The 19766-nt window shown below is 56.7% G+C and overlaps 1 protein-coding gene across 11 annotated transcripts in view; it reads right to left on the reverse strand.

Annotated features, from left to right (window-relative positions):
• SPNS2 (SPNS lysolipid transporter 2, sphingosine-1-phosphate) overlaps positions 1-19766 on the reverse strand; it is a 42073-nt gene that overhangs the window by 11249 nt on the left and 11058 nt on the right. For 7 of the 11 annotated variants that reach the window (XR_016388877.1, XR_016388876.1, XM_089900578.1 and 4 more), the window contains exons 2-3: positions 9787-9852; positions 1687-1823 (exon numbers count right to left, since the gene is read on the reverse strand). Coding sequence is in view for 9 of the 11 variants with exons in the window: in XM_089900578.1 (XP_089756704.1) it covers positions 1687-1823; positions 9787-9852 (203 nt within the window). In the remaining 2 variants the exon portion in view is untranslated. The other 4 variants (XM_089900581.1, XM_089900585.1, XM_089900580.1 and 1 more) reach the window with 3 other exon arrangements.

A 19766-nucleotide genomic window follows, 5' to 3' on the forward strand; every position in this document is an offset into this window, starting at 1 on the left:
TCTACCAACACACTCCACCATTTCTGCCTCCATGGGGCTGCTCCCTCTGCCTGTGCTATCTTCACCAAAAGGCCTAACCTCCCTGTCTTGCCTGCCCAGCTCAACTGCCACCTCCTCCAGGAAGTCTTCCCTGACCACATGGATGTCAGAGACTGCTCTCTCTTCAGTGAGGACTTTCAGCACTTTGCTTATCTTGAAGGCTCTGAACATGGGAGCTCCTGTCACATCTTCCCATCCCCAGGCCTGGGTGCTCCCAAGGCCAGGGTCTCCTCCTTTGTCCCCTAGGCTGAACATTCCCTGAAGGCAAATCCTGGTCTTCTCCCCTTCTTTTTTTTTTTTTTAAGATTTAATTTTATTTATTTTTGGCTGCTTTGGGTCTTCATTGCTGCATGCAGGCTTTCTCTAGTTGCAGCGAGCGGGGGCTACTCTTCATTACAGTGCGCAGGTTTCTCATTGTGGTGGCTTCTCTTGTTGCGGAGCACGGGCTCTAGGTGCGCGGATTTCATAGTTGCAGCACGCAGGCTCTAGAGCTCAGGCTCAGTAGTTGTGGTGCACAGGCTCAGTAGTTGCGGCATGCAGGCTCTAAAGTACAGGCTCAGTAGTTGTGGTGCACGGGCTTAGTTGCTCCACGGCATGTGGGATCTTCCTGGACCAGGGCTCGAACCTGTGTCCCCTGCATTGGCAGGCGGATTCTCATCCGCTGCGCCACCAGGGAAGTCCCTCCCTTTCTTCCTCTATCTCCCTCTATAGTAGCCATCATGTGATTGTCCATCCTCTGCTTGAAGACCCCTAGTGACGGGACACTCACTACCTCTCAGAGCAACGTATCTCCTCATTGGAAGAAAGAACAGAAATAATGATTTGTTGAAACCTGCCATGTGTCAGGGTCTGGACATTCATGAGTTCAATTATTTCTCACAACCACCCTTCATACTAAGAAGTATTATCCCCAATTAAAGATGAGGAAATTGAGGCTCAGAGAAGTTTCTCCAGATCACAAAGCTGAGCGGGCAACAGAATTGGGATATTCAAATCCAGAACTGCAGGAGCCAAGTAAGAAACATCTTCCTTCCTGGGAATTCCCTGGCAGTCCAGTGGTTAGGACTCCACACTCTCATTGCTGAGGGCCTGGGTTCAATCCCTGGTTGGGGAACTAACATCCCACAAGCTGCACATTGTGGCCAAAAAAAAAAAAAACAGAAAGAAAGATCTTCCTTACACTGAACTAATGTTTGTCTCCCTAGGACTTTGACCCAAGGAGTTGGCTGATGGTCGGACAAAGAGCAAACTGTGTGAGGCCTAGAGAAGGGTAGTGACGCATCTAGGGTCCCACAGCAAGATGACGGCAGAGCCAGAACTAGAACCCAAGGGTCCTGACTCCTTGGCCAGACTTGCCCCCCTGATCCTTGCATCCTCCCCAAATCAGAAGCAGCTCAGAGAGAGTCAGGATGCCACACAGGGCTGTGAGTCCCTCAGTTCAGGGCCAGCACGGGGAAAGCCCAATCGGTAGGGCCAGTGTATAGAAGTACCCAAAGACCCCCCTCATCCCACCATACTTGGACCCAACGGGCTGGAACCCCAGTCTAGACTAGGATAGGTCAATCAGACTTGCCACCCGCTGGAGGAACCAGGACACAGGGACAGGATGAGCAGGAATGCCGGGTGGAATGCCCGGGCAGGCCTCACCTGCTGCGGGATGAAGGAGCTGGAGAACGTGACAGCCGACCAGAAGAAAATCCCACAGCTGAGGATCACTCTCCTGTTGAAGCGGTCACCCAGGTAGCCAAAGATGGGGGCAGCCACCATGAAGCTGCAGATAAATGCTGCGTGGGGAGAGGAGAGCCGCAGTTGTGGCACAGGGGTCTCATGGCTGAGCCCACCCGCCCAGACCACCCAGCGAGAGGCCAGGCGCCTGCTGAGGAAGCAGCCGCTGCCCGCGAGGGGCAACCTCGGCCAGATCTGGGCCCAGGGGAGGCGGGACAGGCCCTCTGGGTTAGGAGACTCCACGACTCCATCCTCTTCAATGCCCAGTGGCAGACGAGCCCTTCGGGTACTTTTTAAAAGAGTAAAGATTATTCACTGAACACTTTCTACTTGTCAGGTGCTAGGGGCTCACCACACAGCATCTTGTGTATCTTTCTGACCCCCATCCCACCTCACAGATGGGGAGACACTCAGAGAGAAGTGACCTGCCTAAGGCCCCACCGATAGTAAATGTCCCAGTGGGGATTTGGCCCCCTGTCTGACTCCAGAGCCAGTGTTCCTTATACTTTGCCATGCTACTCTCCTTATTATACTGGAAAAAAAGGTTCAGAGAGGGAAAGGGACCTACCCAAGGTCACACAGCAAATTGGGGCAGAACTGGACCTGGAACCCCCAGTCTTATACCTGCCAGATCACACAGCCACCCTCACTCCCAGCAGACTGCAGAGACTTTCCTGACATTTGGCAACATTGTCATTCATTTGTTCATTCATTCACTCATTGATTCATCCATCCTTTCATCCATTCAACAAAGACCAAAATTCCTAGACTCTTGCAGTTTTCATTCTAGTGAGAAACAATGAAATAAAAAACATAGTATGTCAAGGGGTGACACATGCTAAGGAGGGAAAAAGGGCAGAAACAGGAGATAGGAAAAGTGTGTGAGAAAAAGAAAACAGATGTTAACATTTTAAATAGAAAGGTCAGAGGTGACATTTCAGCAAAGACCTGGAGGAGAGGAGGAGACAAATCATGCAAATATTGGGTTGAGAACAGCAAGTGCAAAGGCCCTGGGGCAGGAATGTGCTTAGCATATTTGTGGAACAACAAATAGACCAGAGTGGCTGGAGCAGAGGGACCCTGGGGAAAAGGCCAGATGGGGTAGGGCCTTGTGGCTCACTGTGGTGACTGTGGCTTCTACGGGTGAGAAAGGAAAACACCAGAGGATGCTGAGCAGAGGAGTGATGTGACCTGGTTTTGTTCTTCCAGAACAATAGAGCAGCAGAGTCTTAGAGGACCCTGTGGGGATGGCACTACTAGTATGGGAGGGGCCTTCGAGGTCTCAGGGGGGATAAAGAGTCCAGCAACGCAGGGTAGTCGCTAGGTCATGCGGTGAGGCAGCCCCTGATTCCTCCTCCTGGAAGGCCATCCCACAGCTGACGGGCAGATGGCCAGACAAAGGCCGGGTGGGCAGATAAGGTGGCCGGCCAAGCTAAACATTCACAGGGTCTGGCTGTTCCCTCACAGACCTGAGCCCCTAGGAGAAGAGATAGAGGGAGGGGAGGAAGGAGGCAAGGAGGTGAGAGCAGGCTGGGCTGGTGCAGCGCGACTGTCCCTCACTTATCCCAGGGAGCAGGATGGTGAGCGTGTATGGGTGTGGGGGGCAATCTTTTAACCCCAACTGTGTGATTGGGGTCTCGGGCAGAATCAGCAGAGAGGTGCACAAATCTGGGCACCAGAGACGCAGTGCCTGGTCTTGAATTCAGCTCTATTCCTTTCCAGCTGGGTGACCTTGGGAAGGTCACAACCTCTCTGTCCCTCAATTCAGTGGTGCACTGATAAATGTTTAGCAGCTGGCTCTCCAAAAATGAGGCGGGGTGGGGGGGAGCCCTGATGTGTAGTGTTTGCCCGTTTTCATGGTGCACATACTCCCACCATGGCCTGATTTCAAGCTACCAAGGTGATGTCACTAATCAGAGTTGGGAAGAGAGATGCAGTCACAGAGCTGTACATGGAGTATTTCTACCACCTAGATCCAACAGATATAAATAACCTTAAGAACGTAGATAATAGTGAAAGGTAGCAAAATAATTAGGGGGTGATGAATTCTGAATGTTTATTACCTTTGGGTTTTTCTTTTTAATAGCTCTTTGGAGTATAATTATACAAAGTATAACTGTATCATTGCTTCACCATACTGTGTTAGTTTCTGTTGCACAACAAAGCAAATCAGCCATACGCATACACGTGTCCCCACATCCCCTCCCTCTTGAGCCTCCCTCCCACCCTCCCTATCCCAACCCTCTAGGTCATCGCGAAGCACCGAGCCGATCTCCCTGTGCTCTGCTGTGATGTCGTGTAATTGTAAGTTTATATAATTTAGTTTGCAATAACGGTTGTGCTTAACAACCAGCTCACACAATTCCTGAAAATTTAACAATCAACTCTCATGAACCTAAGCCACCTCCAGCACACCAACTTCCTCATCTGTAAAATAAAGATAAAAATAGCAACTCCCTGCTTGCTCTGAGCACTGGATGAGATAATGCGTGTAAGGTGCTTAATGCCACGCCCTGCCCATGCCCAGAGTGGGTCAGCTCTTGGTCAACACTGGGCCCTTGTTTAGATCAGTCAAGGTAGAAATTATTTCTTCTTATCTAGAAAAAGAATTTTTCCTGCTGGGTCTGTCTCCCAGGACCTGCCTGAGATCAGACCAGGATATGGGCTGGAAAGAGATTTCAGTCTCATCAGGACTTACACATGTTAGGGGAGAAGGAAGAATTGTTGCCTCTATGCCTGTCTGTATTAGGTGAGGAGTGGACAGAAAGAATCAGAATAGGAGTTGCCCCCCTGTCTGGCCAAGAAGCAGACCCTGTCCATGGGTTGCCCAGCTTAAAGAGTTAAAATGCCAGGGAACCAGCAAGGAGGGCCAAATCCTACCAAGACAATGAAGGGAGGCTTCACAGAGGCAGTGATGGCAGAGCAGGGCACTGAAGGCTGCATAGGAGTTCACCCTGATGATACTACTTAAAATCAAGTATACTAAAATATGAATTACAAATCTTATAAGACTGTATAATGGTTAATGAGGCATAATGCTTATTGTTAGGGATAACTGCAGTTACCGTTCATGGAGCATTTACTATAGGCAAGGCCCAGGGATGTGCCCTGGCCATAAGCACAGATGATCTCATTTGATTCTCCCTATTACCTTCATCTTACAGAGGAAACAGTAGAGGCTAAAAGGAGTGACATCATACAGCTCGTGTGTGGCTAAGCCAGAATTTATACCCCAATTTGACTCCAGAGTCCTTGCTCTAAATCACACCACAGGTGGCCAGGCTGGGAAGGCGGAAGATCCCAGCTGATGTTCCAAAGGTCAGAGAAAGTTCAGGGTGTGTCGGGGACAGCAGGAAGACGCATGAGGCTGTAGGCTGGGAAGGTGATACAGAGAGGAAGCAGTGGGAGAGGAGGCCACTGAGGGAGATCGGGCCCTAACCCCTAGTTCCAGGTTTGGTGTTAGTTAGAGGGCAGTGGAGATCCACAGCACACTGTTCTCCCCCTTCAAGGAGGAGCGCTGGCCAAGCCCCCACTGGGTGGGTGCAGAGGGGCTGGAGGAGGTGGGCCAGGCCTCGGCCAGGCCTCGGCCAGACCTCGGCCAGACCTCAGCCATCCTGGTCTACCCCTATCCTCCTGTCCACAGCAGAACCGGAAGGCAGCCGCCCTAGTGCTTTCCCCGCTGGCTTTCTGCCTGCTCTTCTGGTTGGGCAGAGGCACCTGGGACTTCAGATGGACTCCTGCTGGGGCAGCCACATCCCATCCCCACCCCTGTCCCGCCAAAGGTCACCAAGTCCCAACCTGAGTTTTACCGTCTGTCCCATTGTACAGCTGGGGCCACTGGAAGGTGGAAGAACTTGCCCAAGATGACACAGCAACCCTCCCGACCCTGGACTCACTTGTCTCTCAGGGCCTTCCCCTTGGGGACAAGGGAATCCAAGGTCAGCAGGGAGACACAATCCATCTTTCCAGCCCTCCCTTCTGCTCTGGGGAGCCAAGAGAAAGGGCCTCTCCCGGCCCTCAGGGTTGTCACAAGCCAGCAGAGAGGCCTGAACACAACTAGGTAGGGCCTGGAGGGAAATAAATTCCTGGCAGAAGGAACAGCACAGGGGCTTCCCTGGTGGCGTGGTGGTTAAGAATCCACCTGCCAATGCAGGGGACACAGGTTCGAGCCCTGGTCCGGGAAGATCCCACATGCCGTGGAGCAACTAAGCCCGTGCGCCACAACTACTGAGCCTGCGCTCTAGAGCCCGCGAGCCAGAACTACTGAGCCTGCATGCCACAACTACTGAAGCCTGCGCGCCTAGAGCCCGTGCTCCGCAACAAGAGAAGCCACTGCAATGAGAAGCCCGCGCACAGCAACGAAGAGTAGCTGCCACTCGCTGTAACTAGAGAACGCCAGCGCACAGCAATGAAGACCCAACGCAGCCAAATAATTAATTTAAAAAAAAAAAAAAAAAAGAAGAAGAAGCAACAGCACAGGCAAAGGCCTGGGCAGGTGACCCATGTCCCAGATGGGGGCGCAGACCCTTCTCCAGCCAGCGGGAAGCTCTGCTGAAAATAAAGACCAGCCCGGCCTAGAAGCTTCCTGGGCTCAGCACCCACAACCCCACAGTCTTTGTCTGGTTGAGGAGAGCTTTCTGGGCAGACTGGCTGCCCCACCCCTGGTCTCGGCAGGGCCGGCTTTCCCGGCACGAGGACATCCTGTGGTCGGGGTGTGGGGAAGCCCTCCGTCAGCTCACGTGTGCTGAGCCCACAGGTCTGGGACAATGGAGCCGCTGGCAGGGAGCCAGGGCAGGGGGCAGGGCCGCGGAGGGCCGAGTGGGAGGAGTCAGAGCCCTTGGCTCACCCGGAGAAGCTAGGGCTGAGCCTCACTCCCTCCTCTGCAAGATGGGTGATGCGCCCCTCCTCACAGGGCCGGCAGGAGGTCATCAAGGAGACAGGGATTGGGCAGCATCCCTAAGGCGCCACCCACCTCTCATGGTGCTGGTTGGAGGCCTTCTCCCGTGGGCCTGCCGAGGAGGCCAGCACCCAAAGCTTGAAACGACTCCCGCCGAGGGTTCTACGCCCCTTCAGGCAGCCCCCCGACCACCTGCACTCCGAACCCACGGAGCTGCTGAGAAGGTGGCCCTGGAGCAGAAGCGGGTGAGGTCTGCGCTGGGGGAGCCCTGAGCCCCCAGACTGTGGCCTTAGAGCACATGTCCATCCCCACCTCAGCCTGGGCTGAACCAGGTCTATTTTTACAAAGTCCGGATCTGGCCAACTTGTTATTTGGAGGAGACTCGCCATCCTCCACATCCTGTGGGCAGGGAGGGTGCTCGGGCAGGCGTGGGGTGGGTGGGGTCAGGCTCTGCCCGAGCACCCTCCCTGCCCACAGGATGGGGAGGATGGAGGCCCAGGCCGGCAGGCTGATGGGGAGGACCCAGAACAGCCGGCGCCATCGGTACCTGGAAGCCCACCAGACTCAGAGCCCCTACGGGAAGAATGGGAACTACTCCTCCTTCAGACTCTGCTCAGAATATAAATCCTAGGTTGGCCACTGAGGCCTCAGGAAGGGAGATTCTCGGGCCTCCCTTCTAACAGGAGGGTCCTGCGGGGAGAGCCACGGGGGCTGCCCAGCTCTGCCTTCAGAACCTGAGTCTCTGTCGAAGTGGGAGGATATTGCAAGGCTGGCCAAAGTGAGGAGGGAGCAAGGCCAGGAGACTTGGTCCCAAAGCAAAGGCGCCGTCTGGTTTCAGTCTGAGCTGGCTCTTCCTCTGTCCCCACTCTCCCCCTGCCCCCGCCCCCCAATCCTGACACTTCCTCGTGATGCCACGAACCCCAGCCCTGAGTTGGTCCCGAGGGGAAACAGCAGGGGCAGGCCCAGGCCGAACTCTCAGCCACCCCACGCCCCACCCCCCGACCCTGTCTCCTGGCCCAGCAGCTCCTGGTGCCCACAAATAAGCAGGCACCCCAGCTGTCAGCCCTGGCCCTTTGATCTGGGCAAGCAGCAACACCTGGCTCTGACCTTATGAGGGAAGAGCCAGGTGCACGGGGCCGAGGCCAATTAGGTGACTTGCCTGGTAGCCCATTGGGTCACATCCTGGTCTAGCCCACCTGGCTTCTTGGCTCAGTTGGCCAGAGAGGCAAGGACATTCTGGGGAGCCATTCCAGCTGTGCCCAGGGTAGGTGGGAGGGTGAGGGCCGCAGAGTAATGACTAGAGGGTCTCAGAGAGTGCTGGGAACTCTCACCGTGGCCCAGAGGCACCCACCCCGAGAACACTCAGACACCTGGGATAAGCCTCACCAATCCAGCGGCCACCTGTGCCCCCATCCCAAGCCAAGAGGAAGTCCCAATGTCAGGCCTGCTACTCTCTCACCATGAGACCTTAAACAAGTCATTTCCCCTCTCTTGACCTCTGTCCTTCCATTTGGAAAGTGAAGCTGACCAAAGGGGGCTTGTAGGAGGAAGACTCAAACAAGATGACGCTGTGGATGATTTATCCCCCTCCGGCCAGGTCGCCAGGGATAAGAAGGACACAGCCTGGGACATAATTGAGGCAGCGCTAGGACCCTCGCAGCCCTCCCAACCCGCTCCCTGGGCGGCTACACTGGCCCTGACCTCTATCAGTGAGAGTTGAATGGAGGAGGCCAGAGCAGGAGGGGGATGAGGCTTGGGCTGGGTCCCCAGTGACTCAGGGGCCACGGAGCAGGGGGATGGGCAGCTAGGCTCCCTCCTGCCCTTCCCTCACCAGCTCGGCAGCCTGATCCCTCCCACACTCCCATCCAGCTTCAACTCTGTCTCTCCAGCTGGAAGTGCTGGTCACTGCATTGCACGGAGCCCAGGAGGCTGGAGGAACCTGTCCCGGGCCCCGGGTCAGGATGACTTGCTCTGACCTAGCCAGGGAGGCCAAGCAAGGGGGGCGGGGGGGGGGCGGAGCCAGCAGAGGGGCTTGGGCTCACATCCCGGGTGGAGGTGATGTCTGCAGGGGCAGGGGCCTGGGCGCCCTTAGGAGGAACTGGACGGCACAGCCTTGCCCTATAGTCCCAGCTCGGTTAATTCTCATGTATTCAGGCTGAACCCTGGAGCTTTCATCTCCCCTCTCTGAGCCCCAGAGGCCCCATCTAGGAAATGAGGATGGGCACTGAGCCTAACTGAATGGCTGTGGCTCAAGGAGGCCGTGGAGGCCTGGCACAGTGCGTGGTGGAATGCCACCCAGACAGGTCAGGCAGGTTCCTGGACAGAGCCAGCCTCTCTGCCCCTCCCTCCCAGGAGAGCCCGGGAGGGGACGGGGCTCCCAGAGTGGAATGCAGACCATGCACCTTCGCAGCCACATCTAACTGGGCCTCACGGCCAGATGGACTCCACGACCAAGGGGAAACAGCAAGGTCAGGGCCGAGTCAGAACCAGCCCTGGGATGAAATACTGGCTCTGAGTCTCCGCCCAGGCCTGAGGGTCCTGCAGAGGGCACAGCCGGCAGGGCCGCAGCCAGTGGAGGGCCAAGAGCTCAGGTCCTACAGGGCTACACAGCAGGCAGGGCAGTCACAAGGTTGACATGGACCCTGGAGGGAGGGGCAGAGGCTGGAATAGCTGCTTACTCACCTGCCATGCTGCCCTGGCCCAGGGGGGCTCGGGCCCTGCCTCCCCACCAGTCCCAAGGCTGGACCCCAGGGGGTGAGGGGCTGAGAACCTCAAGCCCAGGTCTAGTCTGGGACCCAGGTTCTCAGGCTCCTGCCCTGGGCCTGCGAGAGGCTCTTGGGCTGACCAGCTGGAGTTTCCTGTTTGGGCTTCTGAGAGGTGACTCCCAGGTTGCCTGCATTCCTGTATCTCACCCACAGGCCCTCAGGGCAGGTGTTATTTGCTTTGTTTCACAAGAATAGAAGCAGAGGCTCGGGAAGCGGTGCCTTTTGTGAGAGGCAATGGTGGGATTTGGACACAAAACTCACGCCCTTTCCAGCAAGTCAGGACCAGGGAAGAGACAGGCAGGGAATCCCCACCAGGTATTAGAAAGCAGGAGGGGGGCCAGGGCGGGAGGGGGACCTCACCTGACTGCAGCAAGCCGGCGCCTCGGTCCTTGACCCCAAAGTGCTGCTGGATATCCAGAAGGACACCTGGGAGGAGAAGATAGAGGGTGGTTACTGGCGACGCCTGACGCCTGGGGGCCCCCACTCGCACACCCCACCTAGGCGACCCTCAGCCCCAGCCCAGCCCTCTTTCCACCTTGCAGGGCCCAGCCTGGCCCCATCTAGAGAACCCCACCCCGCCGAGTTTAGCCAGGCCACCAGAAACCTTGGAGGCCAAGCTTCTACCCTGAGGTGCTCACACTGGGGACAGGACCACATCCCCTCACTCGGCCAGTGTGGGGTCCAAGGTGCAGACAGGCGAGGCTCCTCCATGGTTACTCGGCCCAGCGGGGCAGCCAAGCCTCCTACCAGCCTGGGCCTCTTGCCCATCTGCAGCTCAGCCCCAGACTAAGTGCTGGGACCCCAGACGTGGACCCTGCCGTCAGGGGAGACCACAAAGCCCACAGCCCAGAGAGTGGGTGGGCAGCCACTGAAAGCTGCAGGAGAAGCCCCCTGGCCGAGGAGAGGGCGGAGAGGGCTCACAGGCAACACACACACCCGCTCACCTGCACGTGTGCACAAACATGTGCTCCCCCAGCTGTCCTCAGGACAATAACCAGGACTCCCAATTTTCTGATGCAGGAGCCCAGAGGCAGAGGGAAGCAGACGGGGCTCCGGGCCTGCTTTCCTGGGGGAAGGGGAGCCCTTGAGGCCATGTCTGCCCTTCTCCCAACTCCCAGCCACCTCTGCGCTCGTTAGGGCTTTTTACGTCAAAGAGGGGCGGCAACCAGAACAACTAGAAACGATCGACAGCTGTGGACAGACCCAGCCGTGGTTGTATAGAGGCCAGCAACTGCCCAGCCCCCTCTGACCCCGTGCAGCCCTCAGCCAGGGCTCCCGGGTAAGCCCAACCCCCAGCCCCACAGCTCCCAGGGCCCCTGCCTCAGCTTATCTGAGGACAGCAGGAGACTGGGCCACAGGCCAGAGTCCCCCTGACCACTGCACGTCTGCACTGAGAAGAAAGAGGGGAGAAAGGAGACAGGGCCTGTCTCAGGAGCTCCCCATGTAGGGGACAGAGGAAGGGACCAGGACCCTGCCTTCCGGGGACTCCCAGAACTATTCGATACGATGGTGATGATGACGTCAGCATTTAAAATGATGATGGTTCGTATTATTGAGCATTAAGTGCTTCATTAGTTTAACCCTCACACAACCCTATGAGGCTGGTACTATCATCTCACTGGATAGATGAGGAAACTGAGGCACAGAAGGGTAAGCCACATGTTCAAAGTCACACCACAGGGAAACGGGTGAAAGTGGAATCTCCAAACACAGTACGAGGGTCCCGTCCAGTGGCTGGGGCAGAAGCCACTGTCCCCCCACCCAAGACCCAGGCATGGGATGCTGAGGGATTTCCTGTTCTAGCAGCCTGACAGCCAAGAGCAGCTGGTCTCCTCCTTGTTAATACCCAGAGTGGATTCACCATAATTACCCATAATGAAGAGGCTGTGTGAGACCCAGCTAATGACTTAATAACCAGGGCGGGCTGGGACTTTACCTTGAAGGCGGAAACCAGGGGCCGGTCCTGGGCCTGCGGATGGCAGGTCCACCAAGTGGGATCTCCGAGGTGCCCCGACCAGGCCTCAGAGGCCCTGAGTTCGATCAGGCTCTGTGGGTGGCATGGCTGGGCCCAACCTTGGGGAGCCACCCACGCTCACCTCCCGGCCTCACAGCCCACTCCCAGTCCTGAGCCAGGGCCTCTGTAGCCTCCTGATCCGATCACATCCCTCTCCTGCAGAATCACCGTCACCTGTGGCTCCCCTGCCTTCAGCAGGCCGTGGGGCTGCAGGTTCACCCCCGCCAACCCCACCCTCCAGACTCACTTCTCAGGACACCACCCCGCACCCCATACCCTAGCCACCCCAAAATACTCATGGGCCCCTGACTACACACGCTCCCTCTTCTTACCCTGGTGCAATTTTGTTGGCTGAGCTAATTCTCGCCATACCTTCAAGACTAGTTTAGATGCCTCCTCTTCTGGGAAGTCTTCCCTAATTTCTCCCCCTCCCACCACCCTCCATAAGCTAGTTGCCCCCACTCTCCCCTGTCCATCCTTGTTTTAACACTTGTCACACTAGGATTAGTTTGATCTCCAGAGATGACACAGAGGGACACGGATATGAGCTCCTTGGATCCACTGTGGCCGGCAGCAAAGAGCCACTAGCTACTGGTTCCTGCTAAGTTCCAGGTACTATGTGAAGCTCTACAGAGGGTATTTCCATCCCTGCTACCCAGGCTTATCTATGACTATCATCCCCATTTTACATATGAGGAAACGGAGGCTCCAAGAAATGAAATAACTTGTCATACAGCACATGAGATGTCAGGGGTGAGATTTGAAACCGGGTCTATTATCAAAAACCAAAGCTTGTTTTTCTGCCACACAGCCTCTGCGTGGCTCACTCTTGCCCCCCAGCCCGGGGTCCGGCACACAGTGACTGTTTGTGCCGTGGCTGCATAGGTGGATGGGCGGGGGCCTGCCTCACCCCCCACTAGATCATGAGGCCCCTGAGAGCTGGGACCATGGCAAGTCATCTCCGGAACCCAGGACAGAGACCATCACAATTTAGGCATTGGGTAGACGGAAGGATGGATAGTCAGGAGATGGCAGGAGGGTAAAACTCCCCCTGGGCCCTGCACTATGGGTCCCCACCCACGGCCCAGAGGAGGGCGTGGATCTGCAGCAACCGCAGGCCCACTTTCTGGGAGGGAGACCATATCAAAGTGGTCATCATAAAGGCGGCATGTGTCCACAGCAAATCAAAACACTCTTGCTTCCTCCCCAAGGCACATCCTAGCCATGTGACTGGACGCACTCCCCCACCCATGACTTTAAGGTCCAGGTTTGCCTCTGCCTCCAGGAAGCCTTCCTTCTTTTTTTTTTTAGATTTTTTTTTTTTTTTTTGATGTGGACCATTTTCAAAGTCTTCATTGAACTTGCTACAACACTGCCTCTGTTCCATACTTTGGGTCCTTGGCCCTGCAGCATGTGGGATCCCAGCTCCCTGACCAGGCATCCAACTCAAACCTCCTGCATTGGAAGGCTAAGTCCCAACCACTGGACCGCCAGGAAAGTCCCAGGAAGCCTTCCTTGACTTCCTCTACTGAACAGAGTTCCTTGTAAGGGGGAGGAATATTTCACCATACCCAGATGGGCATCCAGGGTCCCTGGGAACTCCTGAGCAGTCTAGACCCCAAGGCGCGGGCAGCTTTGGATGTTCCCACCCCTGTACCCCCTGGCAACCCAGTCTTGGGTCCGAGGCCTGAGTTCCAGGCAGAAGGCCAGAGAAACCCTTCCAGGGAACAGGGCCTCGTACAGGCCGTAAGACCCTAGGTCAGGCCCTGCCTGAGCCTTTCTCGGTTGTTTTCCCTCTTCAAGGCCTGCCAAGGGCCATGGCTGCAGGAGAGTGAGATCCCACTGGCCACTGGCACAGGGAGCGTGTGTCACAGCAGCCCGGACCGTTGTCTCAGATTTTCCTCTGGGCTCCAGGCAGGCTTGGACCCACACCCCGCCTCCCTTCCTCACCACAGCCTTATTTTTAGTCTCTTTCCTGGAGGCTGAGGTTTAGCGGGTCAAAGGACGGGCCTCACGCCCAGGAGCAGAGCCTCCTCCAGCTCAGACCACGCCCACTCCATCAGCCCCAACAGCCCGGGGCGGGCAAGGCGGGGCTCCCACCACACCCGCAGCGCCCCCCTGTCCCACGGCCACAGCTCCCGATCCAGGCCTCTCCAGGCAGTCACCCCAAATCCACAGTCACATCGTCCTCTGCCCACAGGGTCCTCCTCCCTGAGCCAAGAAAACATTCTGGAAAAGCAGGAGCACCTGAATTTTCTTACCCATTGACCCTAATTACACCCCTCTCAAGCCTCCAAGGGGCTCTCCTCTTGTCCAAGGCCAACTGCCCCTCCTGCCTCCCGGGAAGCTGGCCCGGGTCAGCCGCTGCTTGAGCTGTTCTGTCAGCATCTCCCTCACTCCTGTCTCCTGCACATCGGCGCACAAACGTGCTCGCCCCTCTCTCACCCTGGTGGTAAAAACAGTCCGGCCTCATCCCCCTGCCAGCCGCTCTTTCTCTCTCCCCGCTTCACAGCTGAAGGTCTTTTTTTTTTTTTTTTTTTTTTTTTTTAGTTCCCTGACCAGGGATTGAACCCAGGCCATGTCAGTGAAAGCACCAAGTCCTAACCACTGGACCGCCTGGGAATTCCCACAGCTGAAGTTCTTAAAAGAGTTCTCACCCCTCCCCAACTCGATGTCCTCATCTCCATCCCCCCCCCCGAAGCCAACTGCCTTCTGGTGGCTCAACCCCACAGGCTCTATCATCTCTCAGCATCCCAGCCACCTGGACCCCGATTCCACGGCTCCATCACCTACCTGGTCCACTCCCCAGAGCAGACACCTGGGAGTGGACCATGACACCCCCATTGTCTCCCATGAATGAGCCCCAATGATTCTCTCTCTCCTTCTCCAACTGCCTCCTCCCTGGACTCCCTGCCTCCAGCCTCTACTAGCCCATCCAGCATCCCTCCTGCAACCTGATCACACAAGCGCTTATCAACTTCCTGTTAAGTCCTGGGCTGGGGTTTCAGAGACCACAAGACAATCTCCGGACTCAGGGAGCTAAGGCCGTGGCACAGTGGTTGTCAACTCTGGCTAGGGCCCAGAGTCACCCATGAGGTCTTCAAAATCCATTGGCCCAGGTCCCTGGTTCAGTAATACTACTGCTAACAACAACAATAATATGGGTGTTAACGTGTACTGAGTGCTTACTACATGCCAGACACTGTTCTGAGAGTGTAACCAAATTAGGTCATTGAGGGTGGCTGCCCAGTAGAGCTTAGTGGCTCCCTATTGCCACCCAAATTAAGCCCAGACTTCTTCTAGCATTTGAGGCCTCTGTGCTCCAGGTCTGCACAATCACCCTGTCTAGAAGCTAGAGCCAGGAATCTATTAACTCGCTGCCCAGGTGATTGGAAACCACTGGCCTGGCTGGTCTGAAGCCCCTGTGACTCACATATCATGGCCCAGAGGCCTCCAAGCCTTGACTACAGCCATGCCCTCTTCCTGGACTGTTCATCTCCACCTGCTAAGATCCACCTCATCCAGGGCCCAAATCCAAGGTCATGTCTATCAGGGTGCCCCCCCAACTCCCTCCTTTGGGGCTCTTGTTGAGGAGGTGCCTGTAACTTTGAAGGTACCCCCAGAGCTGGATGGAACCTGGCCCGACTCACCATCTGGTTGGTCACAGATACAGTGATCCCCCATCACTGCTGGTCCTTCAGTAGCCCCTAGAGGAGCCAGGTCCAGAACCCACCCTGCTGACATCACAGAGTCCTCAAAAAGGCCAAGGTGTAAGAAGAAACCCACACTGACCTCAGGACCCCCCGGTTCAGAGCAGCCTCAGATGAAAGGTTGGGACATGATCCTGAGGTCTCTTTCTGCCCTGTCATCCAGGGCAGGCCACCTGGTGCCCACGTTCGCTCCCCAAACACAGTCATCATCACCCCATGTTTACCCTACCTCTCTCAGAGCAGCAGGCAGCATAGATGAATTTCCAAGAGCATGGGCTGCAGAGCCAGACCATCGGGGTTCAAATCCTGGCTTCTCCACCTTCCCTGCTTTGTGACCTTAGGCAAGTTACTTAAACTCTCTGTGCCAGTTTCCTCTTCTGTAACAGGGATTAATTTTAAGATCTGCTTTACATGGTTGTTGTGAGGTTTAAATGGGTTGACCCATGTAAAATGCTTAGAATGGTGCCTGGCACATAGTAGGTAGTCAATAAATGTTACAAATGTTATCATAGATCATCAAGCTCATCGTGCGGCAAGAGCCCCGGCTGTGACCAGTTCCCAGATGGGAATTCCCACTTCAGTGTTCTTTTCTCCAAAATGGGGGCAGATGGCTGGAAAGACAGAGCCTAGGGATCTGAAGGGATAGGTGATGCCTGCCATTGGCTGGTCCTTGGAGCGACCCTGGTTCCCCTGTGGAGGCCTCAGGGCTGGCTCACTCTGGAAGTCTCACCCCTGCTCCAATGCAGGGCCGCAACTCCCACCCCGGTAATTATAGGGGCCTGAGGGCCTGGCTCTGCTGACCTGGCTCTGAATGGCTAAGGCTGGGAAACCACGGCCTGGCCCCCGCCAGCACCCACCAGCTCCTTCCCGAGCCTAATGGGGATGGGCCGAGGCAGCTCCTCAGCCGGAGACCAGGGCTGTGAAGCACGCTCACTTATACCTGCCCCAGAGCTTCCACAGGGCAAGACCCTCCCCCCATCCCCCAGGGACAAACTGAGTGACCTACAGGAGCGTCTGGCCCCTATCCTGAGCCTCAGGTTGCCCATCTGAGAGTGACCTAGGATCCCTATACATCCCTGCTGGGTCCATTCTAAATCTTAATCGTGTTTGTTGTACAGGTGCTCACCCGCCTACCCCCATGCCTGCCTGCAGATCTGCGTCATCTGTCAGGACAGCCTAGTGGTCATCTCTGCAGGGGCCGTGAGGATGGGACCCCTGGCCACAGCCCCAGAGAGGCCTCACCCCTCCCCTCGAAGACTTAAACTCCAGACTTGTCCCCGTAAAGAGCACCCACAGCACCCTTCCCTACCCAGAGCCCTGCCCACAGACCCCACCAGCCGAGGCAAGCAGAACCACCCCCAGAGCCCAGAGAGCCCTCCCTCCCCATCCCCCACCCCCATTCCCACCAAGCCTCTCTGCCCAGAGTGGGCGGGGACAGGCAGCCGGGCCTCTGGCCTGTGGTTCTGGTCTATCATTTGGGGCCAGCTTTCCTGGAACCAGACTCGGCCTTAGCAATTTGGGGGCTTTGCAGGGCCACTCCTTTCCCATCTCAGCCTCCCCGGCCCTGTTCAAGGACTCCCAAGACCAACAGGGGCTGGGGACAACAAGGTGGCCACACCCTTATCATGACCCGTGGAGGGTGTGGCCTGTGTGGCCACAGACCTGGGATAAGTCCAGGGTATGGGGGGAGAGAGGGTGGGGAGAGATAAGAGACCTCAGAACGGCACGGCTCAAGCCCACGAGCCCTCAGCCGCCTCCCTGTGTGCTGCTCCAGCGGCCCAGGCCACCAGCGACCCCCACTCCCGCTTCTCAGCTGGAAAACTGAGATTCAGAAGGCAAAGGAAACAGAGCCCGGCAGGAGCTAGGCCGAGCAGACCCCTAAGCGCCCCGACCTGGCCTGTGCTCCCCACCTCACCCCAAAAAGCACCAGAAAAGAGGTTGCAGCCAGCCCCCTCTCAACATCCACGCCAACCGCCCTCACCCGGGTGCTAGAAACAGTGTGTGGCCAAGTAACACCCTCCCTCCCCAGGCACAGCTCTTTACAGTTTACAAAGCATAATGGTGCTCCTTGCTGCCTGGGACCCCGTTTGCAAGTCCATGCTGGGCAGTGAAGGGACCAGGAAGACCCCACGGAACTACCAGGCTGTGAGGGTAGACCCCAGCAAGGTCTCTATGGAGGCAGAGAACTGAGGGCAAGGCAGGAGGCTGGGACCCCACCCCTAGCCTCCAAGCTCTGGCTGGTGCATCAGTCCTGCTTCTTTCTTGCTCTAATATAAATGCTTCTGCCCTCCGCCATATCTTACCTAGGGCTCCTTTCACCAACCACTCCCAACTACCAAGAGAGGGCCAGGCCCAGAGCAGACCAGCGTTCTGTGTGACCTGGGACCAGCCCTTGGCCTCCAGTGCCCTACCTGCAGAAGAGGCCAGACGAAGCCACCACAGTGCCCTCCTGCATGTACAGGAGCCATTCTGCCCAGCATGGGGCCAGGAAGCCCCATTGTCAGGGCTGCGGACTGGGCAGACAGGGACCACACTGATCTCTGCCCCCCCTTCCTTCTCAGAGACATGAGGCCTCCAGCTCATTGTGTCCTACTCAGGACAAAAGGGCAGCACCGGCCTTTTGTCCCCTACAGGCGGGCCTGGTCCTTGTCCAGGGTCGTTCAAACCTACCAATGCCCCTTCAGCCCAGAAGGATGGGCTTTGGGGACAGGCAGGGCTGGGTCAACTCAATTCTGCCACTCAGTCGGCCAACAAGAGCCAAGCCTGTGCCAGCCCCCCACATATACTGGGGACACAGAGATGACCAGGCTCAGCCCACGTGAGGCTGAAGGGAGACAGCCACCCTATATGGGGGTAGGTGCCGTGATGGAGGTGGACAGAGTGAGGGGGATGTGGGGAAGACTTCCTGGAAGGAGGGCAGAGACACCACTGAGACCCGGCAGCAAAAACTAAGGTTGGCCGCTGCAGCATCTAGGGAACAGTCCTGGATCGTCCTGGAAAAGGGAGGTACAGGCAGAGCTGAGCTCCAGAAGACAAGAGTCCCTGAGACCAAGTCATGTGCCCCATACTACCCTTGGGAGCAAGACCTTGACCACAGAAAAACAGGAACAAAATCATCTATTGTGGATTCACAGCTCAGAGAGGGTCAGGATCTGCCTCAGGTCACACAGCAATTCTGATAAAGCCAGGAGTAGGAAGCTCAGCCCAGGAGACTGTCAGGGCCCAACCAGGAGCCCAGCCCCAGGGGCCTGGGGATCAAGACAGTGTCCTCTTTGCCTCCTTTGCTCTCATCCCCCTTCTACCCTCAGGATTTCAGGCCCCCACACCCAGGCAGAAACAAAGCCACTTCCTGTCTGGGGAAGGGACGCGGAACTCCACCTCTCTGAGCAGTCTCACTCTCAGATCAGGCTGTACCCTGCAGCCTGCAGCCTTCCGGCCCCATTCACAAAGGGAAAACTAAGGCACAGGCTGGGCCAGTCACTGGCCCTGAGTCCCAAATCAAGGCAGTGAGTTTCAAAGCACTTCTCTGACAGGTCAGCGGCGCAGCAGAAATGCTGTTAGAACCAGCCAGAAAGTGGCCAAAGAGGAAAAGGAGCAAGGAAATGGGCTGCCGGTGGTTAGTCACTGGGGCACAGGCATTCCAGGCCAGCCCAGCGGTGCACCTGGACGCTGACCCACCAGACAGGCATTCTGGAATGTGGCCCTGGGACACCCCGCCCTACAGACCTTGCGTAGTGCTGACTTGGTGGTGGCGAGGGCAGGGCCACTCAAGGGGACAAAGCCACCTGAGAGGGCAGGGCGGGAGTGGTGTTGATATCCTTATCCACGAAGATAGACACGGAGCCTGGGGACTGACCTGGCTTCTACACACTCAGGTGACTCTGTAAAAGGCCCTGAGCCTCTGTTTCCCCAACTGTCAGCTCTGGACAGCCTCAGCCAAGCAGACAGAAAAAGAGCTAAAAGCCGGTGCCTGGCAGCCCCTCCTGCGCAGAGCCCAGGTGTTTGGGGAAGCCCCTCAGTCCCTGCCAGGCCTGTGTTCCAGGCTGGTTCCCTGTACTCCCCTCTCCTTCTGGGTTTGTGTTAGTGAGTGGTTGCCATGGACACCGGTCTCAGCTTCTTTGGCAGAAAAGGACTCCCCCAGGGCAGGGCTCTGCCTCTCCTCACCAGCCCCTGCTCCGCCCAATTTCAAGTGCCTGGTCTGCCAGGGGGCTGGATCAAAGGGAAAGAAACTGTCTCACGAAGAGAACAGGTGTCCCGGAGAAGTTGGGGGAGGATCTCAGCTTTCAAATAGTTATTCACCAAACGTGAGCTCCCTCTTGCTGGGCCTGGTTCCAGGAGCAGAATGCTGGCACCTACACCCTCAGCTCTGCTTCCACTTTACAGATGCAAGAATGGGAGCCCAGGAGCACAGGCAGCTCCGGCACCAGGATGTAGAGCTGGTAAGAGAAGACTCAGGACCCTCGCCTGAGAGGCTCCTTCCTTCTCCTGACCTGGCAGCCAGGAGTGGGCTCCGAATGGAGAGCGGGTGGCTGCCAGGCTCACAGGGGCTTGGGGGAGGGTGCAGGAGCCACGTGCCCTAGGGGAGCTCAAACTGCTGCTGTTAAACTGAGCTGAAA

Source organism: Delphinapterus leucas, chromosome 19, assembly GCF_059928025.1.
Source record: "Delphinapterus leucas isolate spDelLeu-1000000601 "Yukka" chromosome 19, BTC_Dleu_Yukka2, whole genome shotgun sequence".
Classification (NCBI taxonomy): Eukaryota; Metazoa; Chordata; class Mammalia; order Artiodactyla; family Monodontidae; genus Delphinapterus; species Delphinapterus leucas.